The sequence below is a fragment of the Chanodichthys erythropterus genome, chromosome 1, assembly GCF_024489055.1.
Source record: "Chanodichthys erythropterus isolate Z2021 chromosome 1, ASM2448905v1, whole genome shotgun sequence".
Taxonomy (NCBI): Eukaryota; Metazoa; Chordata; class Actinopteri; order Cypriniformes; family Xenocyprididae; genus Chanodichthys; species Chanodichthys erythropterus.
Window position 1 is genome coordinate 29,230,145 of NC_090221.1, and position 24,621 is coordinate 29,254,765.

Below are 24,621 nucleotides of genomic sequence, written 5' to 3' on the forward strand. Positions count from 1 at the left end.
ACCCACGTTTGGGTTAAATATGGACAAACCCAACCATTGGGTTAAAAAATGTAATTTAAAAATTTAAACCAGCATCTGGCATCCATATTTGACCCAACCCATTATTTTTAGAGTGAAGAAAACCAAACTATTCAGCATTTAGAAAATCACAACAGCACATATGTGAGGGAACGAATACAGACTTTATTTTAATATTCAATAGGTTATTATTATTATCATCATTGTTTGATGTTTATATTAATTTAATTTAGCAGTTTAATTATTTTATATTAATAATGCCATTTTAATATTAAACATGTTTATATGCGGTTATATTTTTTATTTTGATCAATTACAATCATAAATATAGCTGCAAGCAGCAATTACGGGGCCAAGCACAAAAACGGCAGAAGAAGCCAGCCAACATGGCTGGGAGCATCAGACCAACAGCAGCAGTGAGCAATTAGAAAAAAAAGTTATTAGCATTTTTGTCAATTTTGTTATAACTTTTGACCACAAGGTGGCGCTGGTCCGAAACTTCTCAGGCTCCTTCAGGGCATTGTCCTGATGACCCATACCAAATTTATGAATTTTGGTCAAACCCATCAGAAGTTATAAGCAAAAATAGCCATTATTCATATCTCCACTCCAGTAGGTGGCGCTGCGCCGAAACACTGTATGATGCCTCAGGTCATGCTTGTGATGACACGTACCAAGTTTGGTCTGAATATGATAAAGCATTGCAGAGATACAGCTTCAAGAGTCATTTTTGCATCATATCTCAAATGTTTTGCTCTGGTATACGAAAACGGTTTGACTTATCAACTTGAAATCCATAACTTTTTGTCGGCATGGTCTGAAGATGATACGGTTCAATTTTGGTGAAAATCGGAGCAACGGTCTAGGAGGAGTTCGAAAAAGTAGGTTTTTAAAGTAAAACAATATGGCGGACAGGAATTTCAGCTGACTATGGCAAATTTGATATCTTTGTTCTCAGCATGACCCAAGGAATCTACTGAGACCAGTTTCATTACAATTGGTTAATATAGACAAAAGTTATTAGCATTTTTGTAAATTTTGTTATAACTTTTGACCACAAGGTGGTGCTGGTCCGAAACTTCTCAGGCTCCTTCAGGGCATTGTCCTGATGAACCATACCAAATTTATGAATTTTGGTCAAACCCATCAGAAGTTATAAGCAAAAACAGCCATTTTTCATATCTCCACTCCAGTAGGTGGCGCTGTGCTGAAACATTGTATGATGCCTCAGGTCATGCTTGTGATGACACATACCAAGTTTGGTCTGAATATGATAAAGCATAGCAGAGATACAGCTTCAAGAGTCATTTTTGCATCATGCCTCAAATTCGTTGCTCTGGTATGCGAAAACGGTTTGACTTATCGACTTGAAATCCATAACTTTTTGTCAGCATGGTCTGAAGATGATACGGTTCGATTTTGGTGAAAATCGGAGCAACGGTCTAGGAGGAGTTCGAAAAAGTAGGTTTTTAAAGAAAAACAATACGGCGGACAGGAAGTTCAGCTGACTATGGAAAGTTTGATATCTATGTTCTCAGCATGACCCAAGGAATCTACTGAAAACAGTTTCATTACAATCGGTTAATATACTCAAAAGTTATTAGCATTTCTGTAAATTTTGTTATAACTTTTGACCACAAGGTGGCGCAGTGCTGAAACTTCTCAGGCTCCTTCAGGGTATAGTGCTGGGGACCCATACCGAGTTTCGTAACGATACGCTAATGCGTTCGTAAAATACAGCATTTTAGCACGAAATTCAAAATAGCCGACGGCCAAAATGTCCGATATGGGAAAATTGGATATCATTTGACTCGGCATGATACCCCGAATCCAACAAGACCAAATTTATGATTTTTGGACAAACCCATCAGAAGTTATAAGCAAAAATATCCATTTTTCATATCTCCGCACCAGTAGGTGGCGCTGAGCCGAAACACTGCATGGTGCCTCAGGTCATGCTTGTGAAGACATGTATCAAGTTTGGTCTGAATATGATAAAGTGTTGCAGAGATACAGCCTTACTTCTATTTTCGCAAGCGCTACGTACAATTCGTTCGTGTGTTTTTCGAAAACGGTTTGAGCAATCGACTTGAATTCCATAACTTTTTGTCACCATGGTCTGAAGATGATCTGGTTTAATTTTCATGAAAATCGGACTAACGGCCTAGGAGGAGTTCGAAAAAGTAGGTTTTTCAGAAAATTCAAAATGGCGGAAAAATTTTCATGACGGAAAATGACGTCATATGATGCAATCGATTCGTCTTGACCCAAGGAATCATAGGAAAAAAGAATTTTGTTTCTAGCCCTTATGGTTCAAAAGTTATTAGCATAAACATAAGTGCAACTTTGGACAGCTGGTGGCGCTAGAGGGATTGAGTTAGAGACTCCAAATTTGCTATGGACAAAGGTCATTCTGTCCTCTAACTGTGTGCCAAATTTCACAACTTTCCCGCAAGCGGTTCTATGGGCTGCCATAGACTTCAAGAGCGGAAGAAGAAGAAGAATAATAATAAGCGTACGGAACGCCAACAATAACAATAGGTGCCTAAGCACCTTCGGTGCTTGGCCCCTAATTAGCATAATGTAAGCAGCATTTATTCTCTTTTATAACCATATTAATATGTATTTGAAATTATTATAGTTTGTTTTTGTTGTTTTCTGATAAAAAAAAAAAGACACCAATAATTAACAAATTTACTACACTTTTTTTCTTTTCTTGTTTTTTTTAAAAAACATATTCTTAAAAATATTCTGAAAATGACAGGAACATGTGAGTGCGGAGTCATGGAAACGCGTGACCCTTCAACACTTCTTCCGGGTCACTGTCTTCAGAACCCGGAGGTTTGACGCGGGAAACCGGAGAATAGAAGAGCTTGATCACTGCCGTTATTTGTTTGTGTATTCATCAAATTTCTTCAACACCGGGAAACACGCTTATACATTTATAAAGTCGTTCTTCACCCAAAGTAAGTGCTAAATACGTTTGTATAGTTTAATGGTGATCTTAATCAAACCGGCTGACGGAATCGAGTCCTCTCCACATGTACGGCAGTGTGCGAGCGCGGCGGAGGTGTTTCAAAACCCACTGAGCTTTCCTACATAGACAGCATTTCGAACCTTACTGGCCCTGAAATTGTCTCTAGAATTTTACCATTAAAACGCAAGATAAAGAAAATGCTGTCTAAGTAAGTAGCTCAGTAAGTTAGAGACACAACCACTGCTCTAACCAACACAAAGATGAGGGAGAAACACAACTAACAACTCCAATTCTGAATATGATTGAACATAGTACCGCTTGTGAAGTGAATTAAAGCCTCCAGAACAAGATAAACTCTGATTTCAAACATTAAAACTCGTCTCTTGATGAATGCAGTGTTATTTCTGTTAATATTAATATTCATATTTTACAGAGATGGGAGACACTCTGGAGTTTAATGACATCCATCAAGAGGTGAAGGGATCTTGGGTAGGTGATATTAAACTTTCACTCGAACATGGAGGTTTTTAAAAAAAAAAAAAAAAAAAAAAACACGCACAGCAACTAGCAAACAGTAAAATGACCCCTGGGTGTCGCAGTTTGACCTGCTAAACAGCGCATGGCTTTAACCCTGTACACAATCTGCTGTCATTTGATTAATAGTTCATGCTTTTTTAGCAAATAAAAGACCTTTTCGTCTGATCGTAAAATGATCGTGGTCGTGATACACTTCTCGGTTTGCTGTGAAATCTTAAGAATAATTTATATTGTTAGTAATATTTCCAGATGAACACGTACTGGACTGAAGCAACTTCATTATCCATATATCTTTAAAATAGAGTTAAATGCAGATATCAAATATGATCTGTAAGGCATTTGAGGAAGATTTATTTGTGCATCTTTCAATCATTATTGTATTGCATTGCATTATATGTTTTGCCCCCCAGAATTAAAACTACAGGGCTTTGATCATAAAACTAAGCATTTAATTATCTTACTAAGACATATTATTTGTAGATGTAGTGACAACTAGGGGTTTAACAATATATTGTGTGTCAATATATTGCAGTACAAAAATGCAACATGTATCGTGGATAGTGACAGTATTTATTGTGTGTAGTTCACCCAAAATTAAAATTACTGTGTGAGGGGGAAAAATTCAAGTTTTTGTCTCATTACCACTACATTAAAGTACTATATATAATGTTGAATATAATGTATAAATAATGCAATGGGGGAATATTTGTGGGTCCTGACTCCTGATAATGCCAAATGACTTAAGGTGATGATACAAGTGGCAACTTCTTGAGCAATGTTGCCGTCAACAGGCAACCTGATGAGACACAGGGCAACAGACAGTTGGCAGCAACTAATCAGAGAGGAGCAATCTATTGCCAACCCAATAAATACCTTATTATAAACACTTGTTAGGCACTTTATTTCAACTTTTCAAATATTTTCTTTGTTTTTATTAACTATAATTGCCTTTCTGATTTGTGATGATAAAAGGGAGAAGAGCAAGTTTGGCAAAAGGCGGAATCGAATCCACGTCGATTGTGTCAAAAGCTACATTCACATGCCATACAGCCTACACCACTACAGACATTAAAGGGTTAGTTCACCCAAAAATAAAAATAACGTCATTTATTACTTACCCTCATGCCGTTCCACACCCGTAAGACCTTTGTTAATCTTCGGAACACAAATTAAGATATTTTCAGGGCTCTCAAGTTTTGGAGACGGGCAAGAGTGACACAACCCCCCACCAAAAAAAAAAAAAAAAAAAAAAAAACTTTCACCACCTTCTCTGGGCCAGCATCCTGTAAGCTGGCCTCAGGGTGAATGAGATGATGCATATTAGTTGCCTTTTACCTGACATGTTTGAAAGACAGATGCAATGATTAATGCATCCACAGTGTTTTCCAAAGGTTTTTGTGAGACTGTAGTGGGTGGACATCGGTTCCTCTTGGGGGGTCCGAGGCATGCCCCCCGGAGGAAAATTTTGTACATTTTAAATTTAAATGCATGAATCTAGTGCATTCTAAGAGCAAAATTAAGTGACTAGATCAATGAAGAAATTTGTTCTCTTGTAAACAATTTTGTGCTCTAAAAATAATTAATAGATGATGGTTGGGCACATTAGTCATGTACACAACATATACTAGGCTAAATGAGAGTTCGTAAGTGGTCAAACATGTAGAGTACACATTTAAACCATTAAAAATATGTAGCAAAAGAGGTTACCTTTGTTGAATTAATTTATTTGTGGGAGCCTGTGTCTGTATTTGTGGAACTAATGGTCACTCTTTGATTATGCTTTTTTTTCATTGGTTGTTGCCCAGATACAATAGTGCTATTTTCTGATTGGCTATTGTGTAGCCTCTTTCTTTTTTTTTTGATTGGTTGATAAGTGGCAGGTTCGAGACGCGCTTGATTCCTTCCCGGTTCCAGACAGAGCGGCGCGGCCACATACATTTTGGGCGCTGCAGCATATTAAATATATGATAGATAGTTTTTCTGCGTGAGAAATACAATGTGTGGCGGGAGTGCGTGACAAAAGACTGAAATGAGTGACTGTCACGCTCAATGCGGGACACTTGAGAGCCCTGTATTTTAGTTGAAATCCGATGGCTCCGTGAGGCCTCCATAGGGAGCAATGACATTTCCTCTCTCAAGATCCATTAATGATTTAACATATTTAAATTGGTTCATGTGAGTAAAGTGGTTCAATATTAATATTATAAAGCGACGAGAATATTTTTGGTGTGCCAAAAAACAAAATAACGAATTATATAGTGATGGCCAATTTCAAAACACTGCTTCATGAAGCATCGGAGCATAAATTAATCAGTGTATCGAGTCATGATTCAGATCGCGTGTCAAACTGCCAATGGCTGAAATCACGTGACTTTGGCGCTCCGAACAGCAGATTCGATACACTGATTCATTTATGATCCGAAGCTTCCTGAAGCAGTGTTTTGAAATCGGCCATTCCAAGCCAGGCACGTTATTGGCTGCTAGCATACTGATTGGAGGATCTCAAAAAATTGCCCACGACTGATCTAAAGTATCCAGATATAAATTTGTTGCTCATTCTCAATGGGAAAGTGCCCAAGCAACATTTCTCAAAAAGTTGCCTTGTGTATCATCACCTTTAGGCTAAGTTACCAGTAAAAAGTGGCCGACATTATTTTGAATATATCTATTCAGTGACAGAGTGCAAGCATATTCGTCTAAAGTAATTCTGTATTTTCAGCTTCAGAATCATGAATAATTTTATTCTGATGTCACGATTGTCCTGTGCATTGGGTCAATGATCTCAATGATTTACATTACAAGTGGTCAGAATTTCATCGTACTTTTTGGTCATATAAATATCAGCAGCTGCACCAAATTGAATACTTTTGCTCAGTTTAGGCCTCTGAAAAAAACAGGTGTTTTTTTCTCAAGTGTGAACATGTTCTCACTATCAATGACAAATAGGATACAAAACATAAATCACGTTATATATATATATATATATATATATATTTCTCACTATTTCATATATTAGGCTTTATAGGGTTAAAATCAATATACGGTTAAAATCAATATACATAAGTATGCATTGCACAGTGTTGCATACTCTTGTCAAATGTAGTTGTCATGTAGGTGTTCCATGAATTGAGAAAATTTGTATACTGTTTGCAGCAACAATATGCCATTCAAAACATATCAAGAGTTAAACTTCATCAGAGTACTGGGATTGGCTTTAGATGGGAACATTTAGGGATGTACAGAAATATGTAATGTACACAAGGATGTAAAGCTATACAAAAAAAAAAAATCAGTTTCATAGTAAATTATCTATATTTTGCTCTCCACACATTTCTATTTGTTTGTTGTCAGAATGATGGCCGTCTGAGGTTCAGCAAGCAGTCTGTGGTGTATAAAAGCCATAAAACAGGGAAGGTGGACAGTATCCCAGCCCCTGAACTCTCTGGAGCCCAGTGGCGTCGCGTCTGCCTGGGTCATGGAATCAAACTGGCCACCAGCACTGGACACATCTACAAATATGATGGCTTCAAAGAAACAGTGAGTGTGTTGGTAAAATAATAGTTAGGTATAACTTTTTATTTAGTTTTATCTTTGTATGATTGCATTAATATTAGTTTTTTTTAATGAAATTCATTAATTTTAATACTTAATTAATTTAAAAAAAAAAAAAAACTATATATATATATATATATATATATATATATATATATATTTTTTTTTATCCATTTTGGGAGGTGGTTAAATACACATTAGAAGCATAGATAAATACAATACAATAAAGTTACAAATAAAGTAAGGTCTAACTGTACCGGAACTGTATTCCGGTAAAGACACATAATAATTAGGTCTAAATGTGTTCACTGTATAAATTAAATATTGATTAGTTGCTGTTAAAGCTCTCTCTTGTCGTTTGATCAACATAAATGATTTGATTAACATTAGCATATACTTCACTTTAAGATCCGAATGCACGGATCCAATATACTGATACACATCTTGTTTCTTTCTCAACTCTTTGTTCACTTAGGATATAATTGACTGTGTTTAGGAGAATATTTTGACAAACTTGTGTATATGCAAAAAAGATAGAGAGATAGAGATGCAAAAGAGGAATCCGTTCGCTGTTCAGTTCACATGCCATCTGAAACGCGCGCCCTTCGGGTGTGTGCGGCTGTGCCTTGTGCACAGATAACAGTGCGCAAGTGCCAATTTGACAGTGAAACTTAACAATTAATAATAATATAATTCATTACATTTTATATAGCGGTTTTCTGGGTGCATGCTGAACCGTTAGGCATGGTATACATAGATCAACTATGATCCGTTTAACTCCTAACATAAAGCAGAATAGTGAGTAGAGCGTCACACCTCGCAGTGATAATGGCTAGAGCGAGAGTGAAACCTGGGCACTGAACACTGAGGGACGGGGCAGGGTGGCATAAATTTTCGGCTGTTTTTCTCTTTTGGCCAAAATCCGAAAATGCCATTTCGGCCCATAATTTCGGTGCATCCCTAATAATGTTTGATCAGTCAGGACTTTTATGCTAAAATGTCTTTTCTTCAATGTCAATAGAAGTGCAGTGTGTGTCTGTGTGTATGTAATTCAAGATGTTACAGAAATGCTTTTCTCCAGGGGTTAATCACTGGCCTCCAATAATGGATTTTCTGTGTATGTGTGTGTCTGTGTTTGTATGATGTCATTGTGTGTGGTGTTTATACCGTAACTCCAGAAGAATCTGTAACATAGACAAAGTTGACATGATTGTGTGTTTGTTTGCTGTGTATTTACATGTTGTTTACCAGCTAACCAGCATCGTCATTGTCTTTCCATCAGGGGAAAAGGCAATATTTTGAGGATCAGGGAATGCTGGTTTGTGTAATGTTAAAGTGATGGTGAGGGATTCTGTAACCCAGTTCCAAGCTCATTAGCACACACACACACACACACACACACACACACCTGGTGCAGTGACATGTGGAAGCGATTGTGCAGTGCTGGATAAATAAACAGGCTGATTGAGCGTGCTCCGCATCAGCCTCCGGCCGGATTACACACACCTCCGCTGTCCCAGCGGGCCGAGCGCTGCTGCCAACTCTCTTTATTAATGAACCTTGGGCTGGTTGTGAAAGAGAGTCATGGGAAGTGAGGCATTAATTCTGTTTATCTCTTCCTTCTCTTGCTCTCCCTCCTTTTTGCTTTCCTCCACCACAGGATTTTGAGAAAATCTCAGCATTTTTTAAAACGAACTACAAGGTCGAGTTGGCGGAGAAGGACATGTGTGTGAAGGGCTGGAATTGGGGTACCGCCAAATTTGCAGGTACACACACCCATCTACACATGCTACTAGTAATTCATTCAATTATTTTCATGTTATGGCTGATAAATGACCTATAAAGTTCTATACTGTTTTAAAAATAAATGACTAAAATAAGTGTTATTAAATTTGTATTTTTAATCTGAAATTTTAGATGGCATTCGATGATGACAAAAATGATCTAAAAACACTGGAAATTATTATGTACAGTTTAATATACAGTATATATGTATACCAACAATATATACTGATACTGATAAATTATAATAAAAATTCAAGTATTGGCCAATAACAAAACGGTACCTATATATTCCAACTTTACCATGTTTTTTTTATTTTTTAAAACATATTCTCAATAAATATCACCTCTGACATCAAAACTGCTTTAGAAAACATGGTTTATTATTTTGTTTCGGAACAAAGTTTTTTTTTTTTTCCATCAGTGCTGTTGTTTGGAACTTTATGTTTCCAAAAATATTAGGCAGTGCAACTGTTTTCAACATTGATAATGATGATGAATGTTTCTTGAGTATCAATTCAGCATATTAGAATTATTTCTGATGGATCATGTGACAGTGAATAATGATAGTAATGATGCTAAAAATTCAGCTTTGAATCACAAGAATAAATTATTTTAATGAGTAATATTTCAAAAAATATTTTAAAAAATCTGCATTTAATATGACATTAAAATAAAATTGCTAGGTGAAAACAAAAAAGCTAATGTTGCCCAGTATGACATGGTCACCAATAATATTGTACTTCTGACTTTTTGTGTGCGCGCTCAGGGTCTCTGCTGTCATTTGAGGTGAGCGACAGTCCTGTCTTTGAGATCCCGCTGACCAGCGTATCCCAGTGTGCAACGGGAAAGAACGAGGTAACAGTGGAGTTCCATCAGAATGATGATGCAGAGGTGTCACTCATGGAGGTCCGTTTCTATGTCCCGCCCAACACTGGAGACGACGGCTCAGACCCTGTGGAGGTCCGTGTTTATGTGAATGTTTTTCTCTGTCAGTGTGTATGCAGCTGTCGGTGCTGATGATCTGTTTCGCGCTGTTGCAGGCGTTCGCTCAGAATGTTCTCTCAAAGGCAGACGTCATCCAAGCTACTGGAGATGCCGTGTGTATCTTTAAAGAACTTCAGTGCCTTACGCCGAGAGGAAGGTAAGTTGTCTTTAAAGCACCGGTGTTACAACCATACACATCTTTGGCTAGAATGATTGACTAGTTGTTAAACAGGTTTTTCATCCAATTATGAAAAATACTGTCGAACATGAAAATTCTGTCATCATTTACTCACTTTCATGTCATTACAAACCCATAAGACTTTTGTTCATCTTTGAAACCCAAAGAAAGATGTTTTTAATCTGTAAGGTTTCTGTCCATCCATTGAAAGTCCATTTCCCTAAAACATTAATGCAGACATTGTTAAAGTAATCTGTATGAATCAAGCTGTTTAATCAAGGTCTTCTGAAGAGACACGATCGCTTTATATGATAAACAGATTTAACTTCACAAACTTTGATTAGCACACATACATAGAGCTCATCAAATATAGAAAATGGAAGATCAAATACGCTTATTTGATGTGCGAGAACCAGTGAGGTTAGTTTTCAAGCATCAATTTATGCTTCTAGAAGATGAACATCATCTTCTCATCATAAGGGTTAGCAAATTGACAGAATTTTTGTGTGAACTACCCCTTTTAGGCTGACTGACTAGTAGGGCTGCACCTTAAAAGTCCACTAACCGTTAGTTGTTGAGAAAGGACTTAGTCAGTGAAAATTGGTATTAGTTGGTTAGTTGCTGGGGGGAAAACTCCACAAGGAGGGTCGAAATCACGCAGTCTGTGACGTACAGTATAATCCAAACATTCGTCAATCATTCCTCAATCATCGACTTCAAATATGGCTTATCACTCGAAACATGTAAGTAGTTTAACGCTCTAACATTAACCTAGATAAATGTGTGCTATTATTTGGCGTGCATGTAAGTGTTTGCTTACTGCATGACATGGAGGAGCCGGTGCTATCACTTGCATTTAAATTAAAATACTCTATCATTTTTGGTCAGATAAGAATAATCCAACATTGGAAACTGTAAATGATTTGCTTTTATTTCTTTAACTCAAATAACAAGACGTTGTGCTTTCGTAAATAATGAAAAAATTACAGAATGCGCTTTCTGGCGTCTTGGCCTCAAGTGAACTTGTGTGTCACAAAAATGAACCGAAACTCATCATATACTTGCTTCACAGACATGAGAAATATATCTATGGAAAGACTTAAGTGTCTAAAATGTAAATTAACTGATTAAAATAAAAAAAATTCTCAGATTATGTAATCCGTATGAAACGTGCATCTAGGCACATACACTACTGCGATCTCTGCAGTCGAAAACACACACCACTAGTTTATCAATAGATTATTAAAATGTTCAGACAGTCTCCTTCTGTTTTTTCACACCACCTTCATAATCATTACGTTTACCGGTGCGCTGCTGCAAGTTTGTGTGCGTTTGAGCACTGATTAGGTTATGTATTTTATATAGGCGATTATTATGATATTATGTGGTTTGTTAATATAAACACGCAAAATTAGTCGAATCGCTTAATCGCTACTATTCGACTAGAAAAATCTTTAGTCGAGGGCAGCCCTACTGACTAGTCAATTTTGAAAATGTAGTTTTCTACTTCCCTATTTAACACCTTGTCACCAAATGACATTTCAAAACTTTTTTTGAGTGTATATGGACTATTAACATATTATGGACATTGTTTTTTTTATGGTTGCAATTTTATTTTGTGCATTGCAACCATCTGGAGCTCTGTGTGTCTCCAAGTGCTGCACACGGCCTGTATTTGAGACTTTTGTTTGGCTCAGTTAGTGTTTTTCTTTCAGGTATGATATTCGTATCTACCCCTCCTTCCTGCACCTGCATGGTAAGACTTTTGACTATAAGATCCCCTACACCACTGTACTGCGTCTCTTCCTGCTGCCACACAAGGACCAGAGGCAGATGTTCTTTGTGGTGAGTTGTGCGTTTTAGTCTGCTGCTCCCCACCAGAGACAAATTAAACCTAACAATAGCTACATTTACATGCGGCCAAGTAATCCATTTATCAGATTGATGGCTGACTCGGACTGAAAAGGCTTAATGTAAATACTGCAATTGATCTGACTGAATTTTTGAATGGTTTGGAAGGTTTGTGTATATTTTAGGTAAAAAACTTATGTCAGAATATGCATAACAGCACTGCACATGTGCTCAAGGTATTGTTGATTTCGACTAGGACAGATTTATTTATATGATTTATCTTACCTAAATATCTGAATATTTGCTAAAAAAAAGCGCTTCTCACATATGTCAGCTTTTTGTTTAAAGGTGCTAAAGAGGATGTTTTGTTGTATACATTTTTGCAATATTATTTGAAACTGTCTTTACTAACTGATAAAAGGCTATTTATTAGGTGCACTGAAAGGAATAATATTAATATACATCATCTGTGCACGAGGTAGGGCCTTAAAAACATCAGCCAATCGTTTACGCGATCATCGCGTACACGATTGGCCCTCTGGCTTGTCAATCACTGCCATGACGTTCCTTGTGAGAGACTACCGCGGCTGCGCGCTCCAGTAACTTTCCACACTCCACAGGCGCCGCATGCAATGTTTTTGTCAGGAGACAGGAGTAACAACTGCAGATTGAGTTACCTGCGGTGAGTCCGACATAATGAATCCACTAACACAACACAGCGAATGCTGGTGGTAAACACTCGTGTTCCAATACGAGTTTGGGAGGCGTTCCTTCGAAGGAGGGAGGTTGTTCTTACGCATGCGCTCATTTCAAAAACTCAGTAACAGTCTTTGGTTTCTCAGTCGACAAAAAGATCCTCTTTAGCACCTTTAAGTATGTAATTTAGGCAAAGTTATAGTAGTTATACTCACGGGAGCTCATTATGACAGCAAATTTCTCCGCTTCTGAACGCAGCAACTGCAGACAGGGTTCCTGTGGGTCTTTTAAGTCTTAAATTCAGTTGGATCAAACTTAAGGTCATTAACAAGTCTTAAGTCTCAAATGGTGTAACAAAAGACTTAAATATCCTTTCAAGAGGTCTTAAATTTGGGGGTGGGAGATAAGATCATGATATGACCAAATATGATTATTAAACTTCAAAAGGTGGTGATTGAATTCAAGAAATGTGAACGTTTAAAGAAAGACAATAAAAATATTTTGTCAAACATAAGACATGTTTTGAGTATTGATGTATTGAAATTACATTGAGTATTTTAAACATGCAGTTACCCTTTTTTGCAGTTGAATGTATGTCCCTGCCATTTAATTAAGTCAAATAATCTAAAATGCGTCATTTTGTTTTACACGATTACATATGTGTGTTCTGTATGGTAATACTATATTAATTTTATTTGCAGGTTTTACAAAAGGTCTTAAATTCGATTTTTAAAAACTCAGATTGCCGCATTTATGCTTCATATAAACATCACTTTCTGAATCTGAAATCAGATTGGATTCATTTCAACTACTGCATGTAAAACATACCTAATGTGTTCTTTTATTAATGTGTCCCATCCTAAATAATGCATTGGTGTTGCTGCCACCTGCTGGTAAAATGTTGAATCACCGGTTTATTCATTATGACCTCAGTTAATGTGCTTCATGGTTATTTAGATGGTTTATTCTTGATCCTTGACCCAGTCTTGATCCTTTTTATTTTCCAGATCAGTCTCGACCCTCCCATTAAACAGGGTCAGACACGTTATCATTTCCTCATCCTCCTCTTCTCCAAAGATGAAGACATCAGTCTGGCTCTCAACATGAGCGAGTGAGTTCACTGGACTTTCTTTGTCTGTCAGAGGTTTACCTCCATTAGCTCTGCTGATGGGATCTCTATCTCTTCTCTCTAGGGATGAGGTGGAGAAGCGTTTCGAAGGGAAGCTCAGTAAGAACATGTCTGGTCCACTGTATGAGATTGTCAGCAGGGTCATGAAGGCTCTGGTCAACAGGAAGATCACGGTGCCTGGAAACTTCCAGGGGTAACGCACACAAGCAAATTCTCTTATAAAGATATTATGCTTAGCATTTTTCTGTTTATCATTGGGGGTGGGTGATAGTCTACTATTATTTCTATTGTGATTGAGCAAAGCACAGCTGGATGGTAGGAGTTAACCAACTTGCCTGATTTTGTTCAAAATTACATCACGCTAGTTCATTGTTCAATTTCACTTGAAATATATTGGGCCTTTAGGGAGAAAATGAGGAATAACTTGTTCTGAAAGGTTATTGCATATAGTAGCAAAAAATATTTTTTTGTCAAATGTTGATATAAATTGCTCCTATTGCCCACCCCTAGTTCTCATTTTCATAAGTGTCAAGATCAAGTTGAGAAAATGAACTTCTTTACGTCTTTACTGATGTCATTCTTTATCTCTATATATGTGTGTGTGTGTGTAGTCACTCCGGGTCTCAGTGTATAACGTGTGCGTATAAGGCGAGCTCAGGGCTGCTGTATCCCCTGGAGAGAGGCTTTATCTATGTGCATAAGCCACCGGTTCACCTGCGCTTCGAGGAGATCTCCTGCGTTAACTTTGCCAGAGGAACCACCACCACTCGCTCCTTTGACTTCGAAATAGAGACCAAGCAGAATAATCAGTACACCTTCAGCAACATTGAGAGGTAAACTACATCACCCACAAATCATCACACCTTTCCTTAGAAAACACAGACAGCAGTATCCTTCATCTCTCAATCATAAGTAGATAATCTCTGCTGCAATCTGCAGCACCCTGTCCTAACTAGCCATGAGCATCAAGTCAGTCCTCACTTATTCAGAAATAGCGAAGACCACCTCTCTTCTGTCTTATGTAGGGAAGAATATGGAAAACTCTTTGACTTTGTCAATGCCAAGAAGCTGAACATCAAGAACAGAGGATTTAAAGAGGTATGTTCTGTTGTTTTCAAAACATTTATTTTGGTTTAAGTCAAAATGCATAAAAGTAAAATGCACAGTAGGGCTGGGCAATATAATAAAAATGAATTAAAATTATATGTTCTTAAGAATCATATGTCTATGTATCTGTTCTAGGGAAAAAGTCAAGCCGCCTCAAAGCAAATTTTATTCAGAGCAAGAATCTATCGAAGGCTCTGTTAACACCTGGTATTAAGATGCGTTTTGGTCGATCAGATCACAAGTGGACAAAGGGAGAAGCGTCTGGTTTTGTCCACTTTCAGCAACTTCTGTCCTGATTTCTTCAAGGGGAGGGTGTATGGGGGTGGGGGTAAATGTATGGGTTTTTCCTGCTCTCTCGATCTAATGGACAAAATAAGCTCGACCAATTTACATACGAACGCGCCCAGAGATGATGGGAAAACATATGGAGAGCATCAGCTTTCATTTCTGCTCTGATAGCCGCAAGACCACACCGAACACTGTAAGTGCGTGTTAGAAATCAGGAATGGTGAGAGAATAATGTGCTTCGTACATTTTCGTCTTCAAACAAGATCTCGGTCTTCAGCCGACAAAGTTTAAATCACGTCTGGATGGCGTGCTTCCCGTAATGTTTACTCATTAGGTCTTTTGAGATAAACGCTCCACATTAGTGTTTACACTATGAAAACAATCCAGTTGAATGTGTTTTCAACTACCTCTGGAGCTCTGTTTACACCTATTTATCGTCCACTTGTGATCCGATTGACCAAACACATCTTAATACCAGTTGTAAACGGGGCCTAAAAATGCTTTTTTCACTAAGTCTCAATAAAAGGGAATTTTTTTTTTTTTTTTTTACTTAAACTACCAGTTTAAGGTCAGTAAGGTTAATATTAATATTAATAATAATAATATTATTGTATTTTTGATCAAATACATGCAGCCTTAATGACAAGGTCATCCTTCAAAAACCATTAAAAATCTTACTGACCCCAAACTTATGAACACCCTTATAACACATACATGTTTGTATGAGTGTGGCTGCTTCTGTTCCTCCGTGCTTTTAAACTGGTGCATGAGTGTGAGATGTCATATATCATTTGGTACTTTGATCAGAGCAGAAATGCAATTAAATAATTTACATGCCTGTATAGTGCACTTAAATCAGCAGTAACCATAACTGCATTAGAATAGGAGTACACTGCTTAATCACAGTATTGTGTTTACATGAGATTTAACTTAATCACATTATAAAGTGAAGGGAAACACAACCTGTTATGTGAAATGATTCACTTGAACAAACAGTATAAAATGACTGATTTGCAGATTTTTTTTTTTTTGTGTCTCTCATACATTAAAATCATCACATTATTTGCAGTATTATTTAATAACAAAAGAAATATAAAGTAAATATTTGACACAGCCCAGCCTTAATGCGCAGTATCCATTTTTCATTTCTCAATTTTCTTTTTCTTTGAGTTTTGAGCTTGTTCTAATGGCTAATAGTGTCAGTGATCATGTTTTGTTCCAAAAGAGTTATAATTTAATAGATTGTTAGGAGCTTTTTCTCTCAACCCAAAAAAGTGTTCACGCACAGATGAATGTGCAATACAAAACTGGTTTTAACTAAATAAACAATCCATTCTGTTGATGGATTTGCACTCATGGGAATAAGCAGGAAGAGTGTTTGAACCTCTGCCCTTGATGGCGACACACTTTCACTACATTAACTTCCTGTGGACAGCAGCAGCATACCCAGTAATGTGTTACGTTCACATAATTTATCGAACTGTTTGTGTGTGGTAGGGCATGAAAGGAGCAGATGGCTACAGTGACTCTGATGAAGACCAGCATGACGCTTACCTGGAGAGGATGAAACAAGAGGGCAAGATCAGAGAGGAGGGAGACGGCAGTGATGAATCAGAGGGTGATAGCGGTAATGACACACCTCAACTAATGCAAACTTTAATGTTCAATAAAAAAAATAATGCTTGTGATCCCCAGGAGGTAAAACTAAATGTTATGAGTATTTTATTTTTCATTAAAAAACAATTATCAAAATGTGGTTATCAATATATGGTTAACCGCATTCTAGCAAAAAAAAATTGGGGGGAAAAAATAGGTGGGTAGTAGGGTTTTCAGTTTTAGCCCAAATTAAGCCATCACTCAGTAGGAGCTGTATTTTGGAACCAAATGTTGTTTGAATTTATAGGAAACTTGATAACTGCAAACCAAGTATATAAAGAAAATAATTTTTTTATCTTGTTTCTTTACGGTAACAGGGTTGAAGGCTGAGCTTGACAAATGCAGTCAACACTGCAATTGTGTAAAAGTTAACGGATTGACATTTACTTGTCTTCCCTTTATGCTGTAGAAAGTCCAAATTATGTCCAAATTACCATTTTAAAAAACTAAACAAAAAAAAAAAGCATCGTTTTTTTTTGTAATGGTGGAAAATCATGCAGGAACAGTTGGATGTAAAATGTGGGGCACAGATAAATATTATGTTATGTTTAAAATGGATTTTAAAAGTATTTACTATAAACTGAATATCATTTCAGTAAGATGTAAGAATGAAGCTCAACCTTCAACCCTGTTATATAACAATCTGGTTCTGGAAGTAAAAACTCCATTCATTCTCTCCATAGGGAAATTGACTTTGAACTCAAACTTGCAAACCTTTAAAAACAGCCCTACTTTGAGCTACGAGTTTGTTAATTGATGGTATTTGTTTGTATTGAAGACATCAGCCCTCATTGTTTAACAGCAGAATTCGTGGTGAAAACTACATTACCCATGATACTATACAGAAAATTCCACCAATCAGAGTCAAAACGAGCAAAACACTCCAAAAGAGTCTCCCTACCTACATACCTACACTCTCAAAATAGTTAAATATTTGTATACGTGCATGTTACGACCATCGAGGGCCAGCAGTAACATAAATGAATGTGTGCTCACTCGATGATAAATTTTCAACAAAGGTAGATTTATTAACACAATATAATGAAAATAAACAAACAAAGGGATTTAATTCAGGAGTGGACCAGGCCAAATAACAAACAAAAATAACTAATTTAAGTACCCTCTAAATTCCCTAAAACAAACAACAAAAAAAAAATTACAAAGTAACTTGACTAACTCCCTTACCTCAAAAAAAAAAAAAAAATAAATAAATATATATATATATATATATATATATATATATATATATATATATATATATATTCATTTCTGTATGTCAAGTAATGGAACTTGTTAGTGTAACATGTTGAATCCTGTACAGTAGTTAATATCTAATATTTTCCTGTAGATGAGTCTTTCAACCCTGGAGAAGAGGATGACGATGTTCCAGAAGAGTAAGGGATTTTAAATATTTCTTTTCTTGTTTGTCAATCTTTCACTTAGTTGTCAAAATTACCGACAATGGTACCTAATTGGTTCTGAAATTTTAAAAATGTGATGCTTTGAGCGCTGTTGAGTGGATTCGTAAACACCTCTGATTGGCCATTGTGTTGACGCGCTCATCGGATATGTCTGTCATTGGCTACAATGATATTTACGCTCAACAGCACTCAAAGTGATATATTTTTAAAATTTCAGTACCGATTGGTACCGAAGTTGGTACTTTTGACAACTCTACGCTCACTCTAATAATATAATGTTGTGTCTGTGCAGGTATGACAGTAACGCTTCAGCGAGTGATAGTGAGGGAGATGATGGCGACAGCGAAGATGAAGGAAAGAAGAAAAAAGTTGAAAAGAAGCCCAAGAAAGTGGTGAAAGAGAAGAAAGAGAGAAAACCACGGAAAGAGGTCTTGGACCTTTTTTTTTTTTTTTTGTCACTAATATCTGAAATGTCAGTATTTGCATATGAATATCAATGCGTCTTAAAGAGTAAAGGCAAAAGAGAGATGCACAGTGGTGCTTTTTACACCATGCCGGTTTGTTCTTGTCTGTTAAAACTGCAAATGATAAACATCACTGAAGTGCCTTAATATGTTTACTGACATCTATTCAACAGTTCCGAAAATGAAACACTTTCACACTTTATTAAACGTAACCTCTCTCTATTGGCGAACAGAAAAAGGTGAAAGACGCCGGTGCTCCTAAGAGGCCGATGAGCGCTTACATGCTGTGGCTGAATGGCAACAGAGAGCGCATCAAGAGTGAGAATCCTGGGATATCAGTTACTGAAATCTCCAAGAAGGCTGGAGAAATGTGGAAGCAGCTGGGCAAAGACCGGAAAGAGGTTAGCTGCATTAAAATCTCACACACCAATAACCAGAAAGTCTTCACAGCCACTGTTAAGGAAAAATTATGAAAATATTTGAACAGGTATATAATAATTACATTGTTAATAAAGTGCTTCTGTGCCAACTTCAGAGTTTGTAAATGTGATAAAAGATTTGATTTTATTAAAATGGCAATCAGCATTCATTATGCAAATATTACAGTACCATTATTGGTGGTCATATTAAAACATGCATTTCTTAAAGAGTTAATTCACCCAAAGATGAAAATTGTCATTAATTACTCCTCTTCATGTCATTCCAAACCAAACCTGTAAGACCTTTGTTCATTTTCGGAACACAAACTAAGATATTTTTGATAAGATCTGATTCTGATCCCCCATCGAAAGCAACGCAATTACCACTTTCAAGTCCCAGAAAGCTTTTAAAGACATTGTTAAAACAGTTCACGTGACTACAGTGGTTCAACCTTAATGTTATGAAGTGACGAGAATACTTTTTGTGCACAAAAAAATAAAAATAATGACTTTGTTCAACAATAGATATAAAATTAAGGTTGAACCACATGGACCATTTAAATTGTCTACTACCTTTCTGGGCCTTGAAAGTGATAATTGCATTGCTGTCTATGGGGGATCAGAAAGCTCTCAGATTTCATCAAAAATATCTTAACCCCTTTGGAGTCTGAGGCTGATTTGGGGCTTGGAGAAGTTTTGACATGCCTTGACATTTGTGCTTTTTTCAGTTGTTCATAAACATATAAATGACAAAAGTGTCATTACACTGTATTCAGCACAAACTAGAGGAACATGTATGTACATGTTTGTATTTTTGAAGGAATAATGTTTATGCGTGGTTATTGAAAAAACAAAAAACTTAAGTCACTGAAATAAGGTATTGGAGGTTGTAGACTAGAGTTTTTGCTTCAGAATGTATGTAAAAATGTAAAAAATTATGCTGCCTACTCCTTCATACAAAAACTAAATCAATATATTGTTTTATAAGACACTTTTTGTCAAGAAACACAGTATGTGTGGAGGCGTGAATCATCATGAATAATAGGCCATTTACACATGAGAAGACAAAAGAATCACATAATGACCTGAAATGACTTGCATATTAATGAGGCCTTTCAGTCAGGTAGGCTGTGAAAAAAAACCCTCTGTAATAATGTTTCAGCTCATCATAAACAGCAATACTGTGAAATATTATTACAATTTAAAATAATGGTATTCTATTATATTCTTTAAAATATAATTTATTTCTGTGATGCAATGTATCTGAACAATTGTTAACTCTATGGCATTTCATATAGGCATTTAGCGTAAAAGCATGCACATTTGGAGAAATATTGATGGATTCTTATAAATTTATGTCAGTTTTCTATACTGAGAAGTAATATTTATTGTCATCACTATGAGTGCTGGATACTGTGTTTTCATTTCATACTTGCAGCCGGAGGGCGCTCTGTACACCTTTAGGCCACAAATTCATATAAAGAAGAAAAGGAACTAGGAACTAACAGCATGTCTTCTAGAGATTGCTAACCATGGCTTTAACACCCAAATAAACAGTTTTCAAGACAATAAATACACGATTGAGACGATGTATACATGTATTGACTCTGAATTTGCGTCTGAATAGTGCTGGCTCCGTGGGCGTGGCCACATTAGCGGATAATGAGCTGAATCACAGACTTCTGACATGGCTCTCTTTTCATACAGATTACAAACACAGAATGTTTGTTTTCGATTTGACTTGCACGATTTAACACCTGACATTTCAGTGTCATTTTTTTTGTCATTAGTATTCATAAATTACAGTTCATTTTCTGAGAACTATCAGATTGGACTTCGTTCAGAGGGAGAGGAGAGATCACACATCATGTTAGTTTTCTTTATTTTACAAAAAGCACAACATTGTGTTTTTACTCTGAGTGTACACAAATAAAGGAAGATATTCTATAGTTTCAATTGATATATTACTTATGTCTCTATGACAAGAAATGACAGAGTATTTTAAGTCTGTTTTGCTGCAATGTAAAAAAAATCCTGCAAAACACGCCGGCGCGTTTTTGGACCTCAGGGAGTTAATTTGTGTTCTGAAGATGAACGAAGGTCTTACGGGTGGGGAATTACATAAGGGTGAGTGATTAATGACAGATTTTTCATTTTGGGTGAACTAACCTTTTAAACATAGCACAACCCTGACTGACTGGCAGGTTAAGCAGTATGAATTGATTTCATTACATGAAATTGTATGTGTGAGGAATGTCAATCATTAATGCTTATAATTTCATAGATATACATCATCTTTGACAGTGGTGTAAAATCCTGCTCCTGGAGGGCCTCTGTCCTGCAGAGTTCAGCTCCAACCCCAATTAAACACACCCGAATTAGCTAATTAAAATGTTACTAGGCATACTAGAAACTTTCTGGCAGGTGTGTTGCGGCAAGTTGGAGCTGAACTCTGCAGGACAGTGACCCTCCACCTCCAAGACCAAGTTTGGTCTTGATTCCACTCCTGGTCTTGATTCTTTCCTCCATCAGAACACCTTGTTTATGGATTTTAGTTCTGTGGCAAATTCTATATTTTATGCATGGAGTTTAGTTTTTGGGGAAATTGCTTTCTTTCCTGCAAATGCAGTGTGACTGCTGCACCACTGAATACATTTATTAGCCACTTACTGAATTATTTGTCTGTGGTTTGTGTCATTGTGCCGCAGACAGATGATTGAAGCATAAAATACTGATGCTGTGTTGTTATAGAGTCAACTGACTTGTTTATATGATTCAGCAGTGTTTAGCTAAATGTCTCTTGTGTGTTTTGCAGGAGTGGGACAGAAAAGCAGAAGAGGCCAAGAAACAATACGAAAAAGCCATGAAAGAGTACAGAGAGAGTGGAGGGGGAGCGGCAACTGTTACTAAGTGAGCCAACACACTCCACTCCACTCTATCAAACACACACTTTGTTAGAATCATTTTATCTTAAAGTGTTTTTTCACACTGTGTATTGTGTATCATTTATATAATTTGCATTAGGCAAGATATCAGATTTTAAGACAAAGAAATCACTAGATTACTAAAGTTTCTTAGCCTCAACAAGGCTGCATATATTTGATTTATATAATAGTGAAATATTACAAAAATTATTTTAAAATACTACAATTTAAAAGAACTGTTTTCCATTTGTATATATTGTAAAATGTAGGGCTGTAACGATATGCGATATGAAACCGAAATCGCGATACGCAGGTCCACGAACCTGTATCGCGATGTGAGAAGGCAGAATCGCGACACACCCCTTCCAACTCCCAGAGTTATCCTTCCTGTCCAGATCCAAATGCCACAAGCGCACAGCAGGTCGTGTGACAAGAATCAACCGATCAGCTATGGCCTTTCCGTAACAAAACATCAAAAGCTCAGCCGAACAGCTGATCATAGCTGTACATGGTGGTTTTTATATCTTATCTCCATCAATATATCTCGTAGTAAAACTAATGCAAGGGCTAGAAATCATTTATCCTTTGCAGAAACATCCTGATCCTCTTGGAGAGCTCAGTTCATGGTTGCATAGCAACGACCGACGCCACGGGAGCGCAAGCGCTTTGGAAAGAAGCGGTGCGGCCGCGCCTTCCACACGTTTTTAGAAGGGATATGTGAACGGCCCCTATTCATAATTCTAAGTTCATGTTAAATTAAAAAATATTTGTCAGTGACAGACAGCCCTATTCAACTGTTAATTTGAATACAGAAGGTTTTTATTAACATTTTATATTTATTTATTTTGTTGAAATGTGATCTTGTATGTACAACAAGGACAATTATTGAAATTTGTTAATGTTTTTTTAATAAATCTTGTTTGAATTTCAGTTTCATTGTTCAAAATATCGTGATACGTATCGTATCGTGAACTCCGTATCGAGATACGTATCGTATCGTGACTTGAGCGTATCGTTACACTCCTAGTAAAATGTCATCTTCCTGTGATGCAAAGACTTAAGTGTCACATGATCCTCCAGAAATCATTCTAATATGCTGATTTGCTGCTTAAGAAACATTTATTATTATTATCAATGTTATAAATCCTTGTGCTGCTTAATATTTGGATAGAAACTGATATATTTTTTTAGAATTCTTTGAATATTTGAGATGGTAATCTTTTTATCATTATGTGTCTTTACTGTCACCTTTGATCCGTTTAATGTGTTCTTGGTGAATAAAAGAATTAGTTAAAAACAATGGTGCATATTATGAGTTTTACTTGCAGCTCTGCTTTATATTGACAGTCATCGCTTATGATTTTAGGGAAAAGAAAAAGACAGGAGGAAAGGTGGAAGCTAAGAAAAAGAGTGGAGGAGAAAAGGAGAAAAAGAAAGAGGCCGGAAACGAAAGCTTTAAGAGCAAAGAGTTCATCTCCAGCGAGGAGAGCTCATCTGAATCTGACCACGACAGAGGCAGCAAACGCAAGGTGTGTGGCTGAATGTTTCCTCTTGGGATTATCAGTTATTTAGACTTGCATAATTTAATCTGCCTAATCTATTGCAGGCTTCTGATGAGGAGGAAGAGGAAGCTGCCTCCACACCAGCCAGCTCAGAGGAGGAGTCAGGATCTGACTGATGTCACACTGACAGCACAAAGACATTTCCACATCTCAGGTTTCACAAATGAATAATTGATGATTACTTGGACCAAGACTTTCTGCTTCCGTGCTGTATGCGCTCCACGCACATTGTTTGACATATTTTTCCATTCAGACTGAGAACTTGAAAATAGTCAGGTAACATTTTTTCCCTCCTTTGAGAGTGACATCAGCAACTCTCAGATTTTTTTTTATATTTTTTTTTTCCCAATTTTGATAGACTGTCTTAATTCAGGGAAGTGTTGATAGACCTACTTGTAGAGGGTTTTCCCTCTTTTTTGCCTCTTTTTTTTGAAAATGGAAAGACTGCACTTCAGTAAATGTTTTGGTTATTTCATTAACATGTGTTTTGTACTTTAAGCTATCAAAATGTTGACCACTGTTTTGCAATAAAATTTCAGTGAGTGATTAAGTGTGCGGGTGGTTCAGGTAATACCCTATATTATGTCCCCACAAAGATGGCAGAATCCGAAGTCCTTGTCCTTGCAAGGACATTTTTGGTCCTCGGAGATTTGTCGCTCGTGTCGCGCCACATCCAGTGTACACTAGCCTCAAGTACCTTATTGCTTTTATATAATGGTTACCACACAATAAAAATTCAGTACATGGAAAATACATACACTGAGTTTCAAACTCCATTGTTTCCTCCTCCTTATATAAATCTCATTTGTTTAAAAGACCTCCAAAGAACAGGCGAATCTCAACATAACACCGACTGTTACGTAACAGTCGGGATCATTAATATGTATGACCCCAATATTTGCATATGCCAGCACATGATCGAGGCATTAAACAAGGGCAGAACGTCTGGATCTGTGCACAGCAGAATCATCAGACTAGATAAGCAAGCAAGGACAATAGCAAGAAATGGCAGATGGAGCGATAATAACTGACATGATCCATGATTACATGATATTTTTAGTGATATTTGTGAA

The 24,621-nt window shown here is 36.8% G+C and overlaps 1 protein-coding gene across 3 annotated transcripts; it reads left to right on the forward strand.

Annotated features, from left to right (window-relative positions):
• The first annotated feature begins 2,851 nt into the window (after nt 1-2,851).
• Nucleotides 2,852-24,362, forward strand: ssrp1a (structure specific recognition protein 1a). 3 transcript variants are annotated; one of them, XM_067382865.1, is made up of 18 exons: nt 2,852-2,984; nt 3,429-3,484; nt 6,884-7,069; nt 8,745-8,850; nt 9,636-9,829; nt 9,910-10,010; nt 11,747-11,876; nt 13,586-13,689; nt 13,772-13,900; nt 14,319-14,540; nt 14,733-14,805; nt 16,600-16,729; nt 18,107-18,152; nt 18,472-18,607; nt 18,877-19,044; nt 21,878-21,972; nt 23,353-23,515; nt 23,593-24,362. In XM_067382865.1, exons 2-18 carry the CDS (start codon nt 3,431-3,433, stop codon nt 23,662-23,664), a joined length of 2,109 nt encoding a protein of 702 aa, XP_067238966.1. In that variant the 5' UTR covers nt 2,852-2,984; nt 3,429-3,430; the 3' UTR covers nt 23,665-24,362. The 3 variants fall into 3 exon arrangements, with proteins under 3 accessions (XP_067238966.1, XP_067238968.1, XP_067238967.1); XM_067382867.1 differs by lacking the exon at nt 3,429-3,484 and having other exon boundaries at nt 23,593-24,361; XM_067382866.1 differs by lacking the exons at nt 2,852-2,984; nt 3,429-3,484 and adding an exon at nt 4,433-4,607 and having other exon boundaries at nt 23,593-24,361.
• The last annotated feature ends 259 nt before the right edge of the window (nt 24,363-24,621 follow it).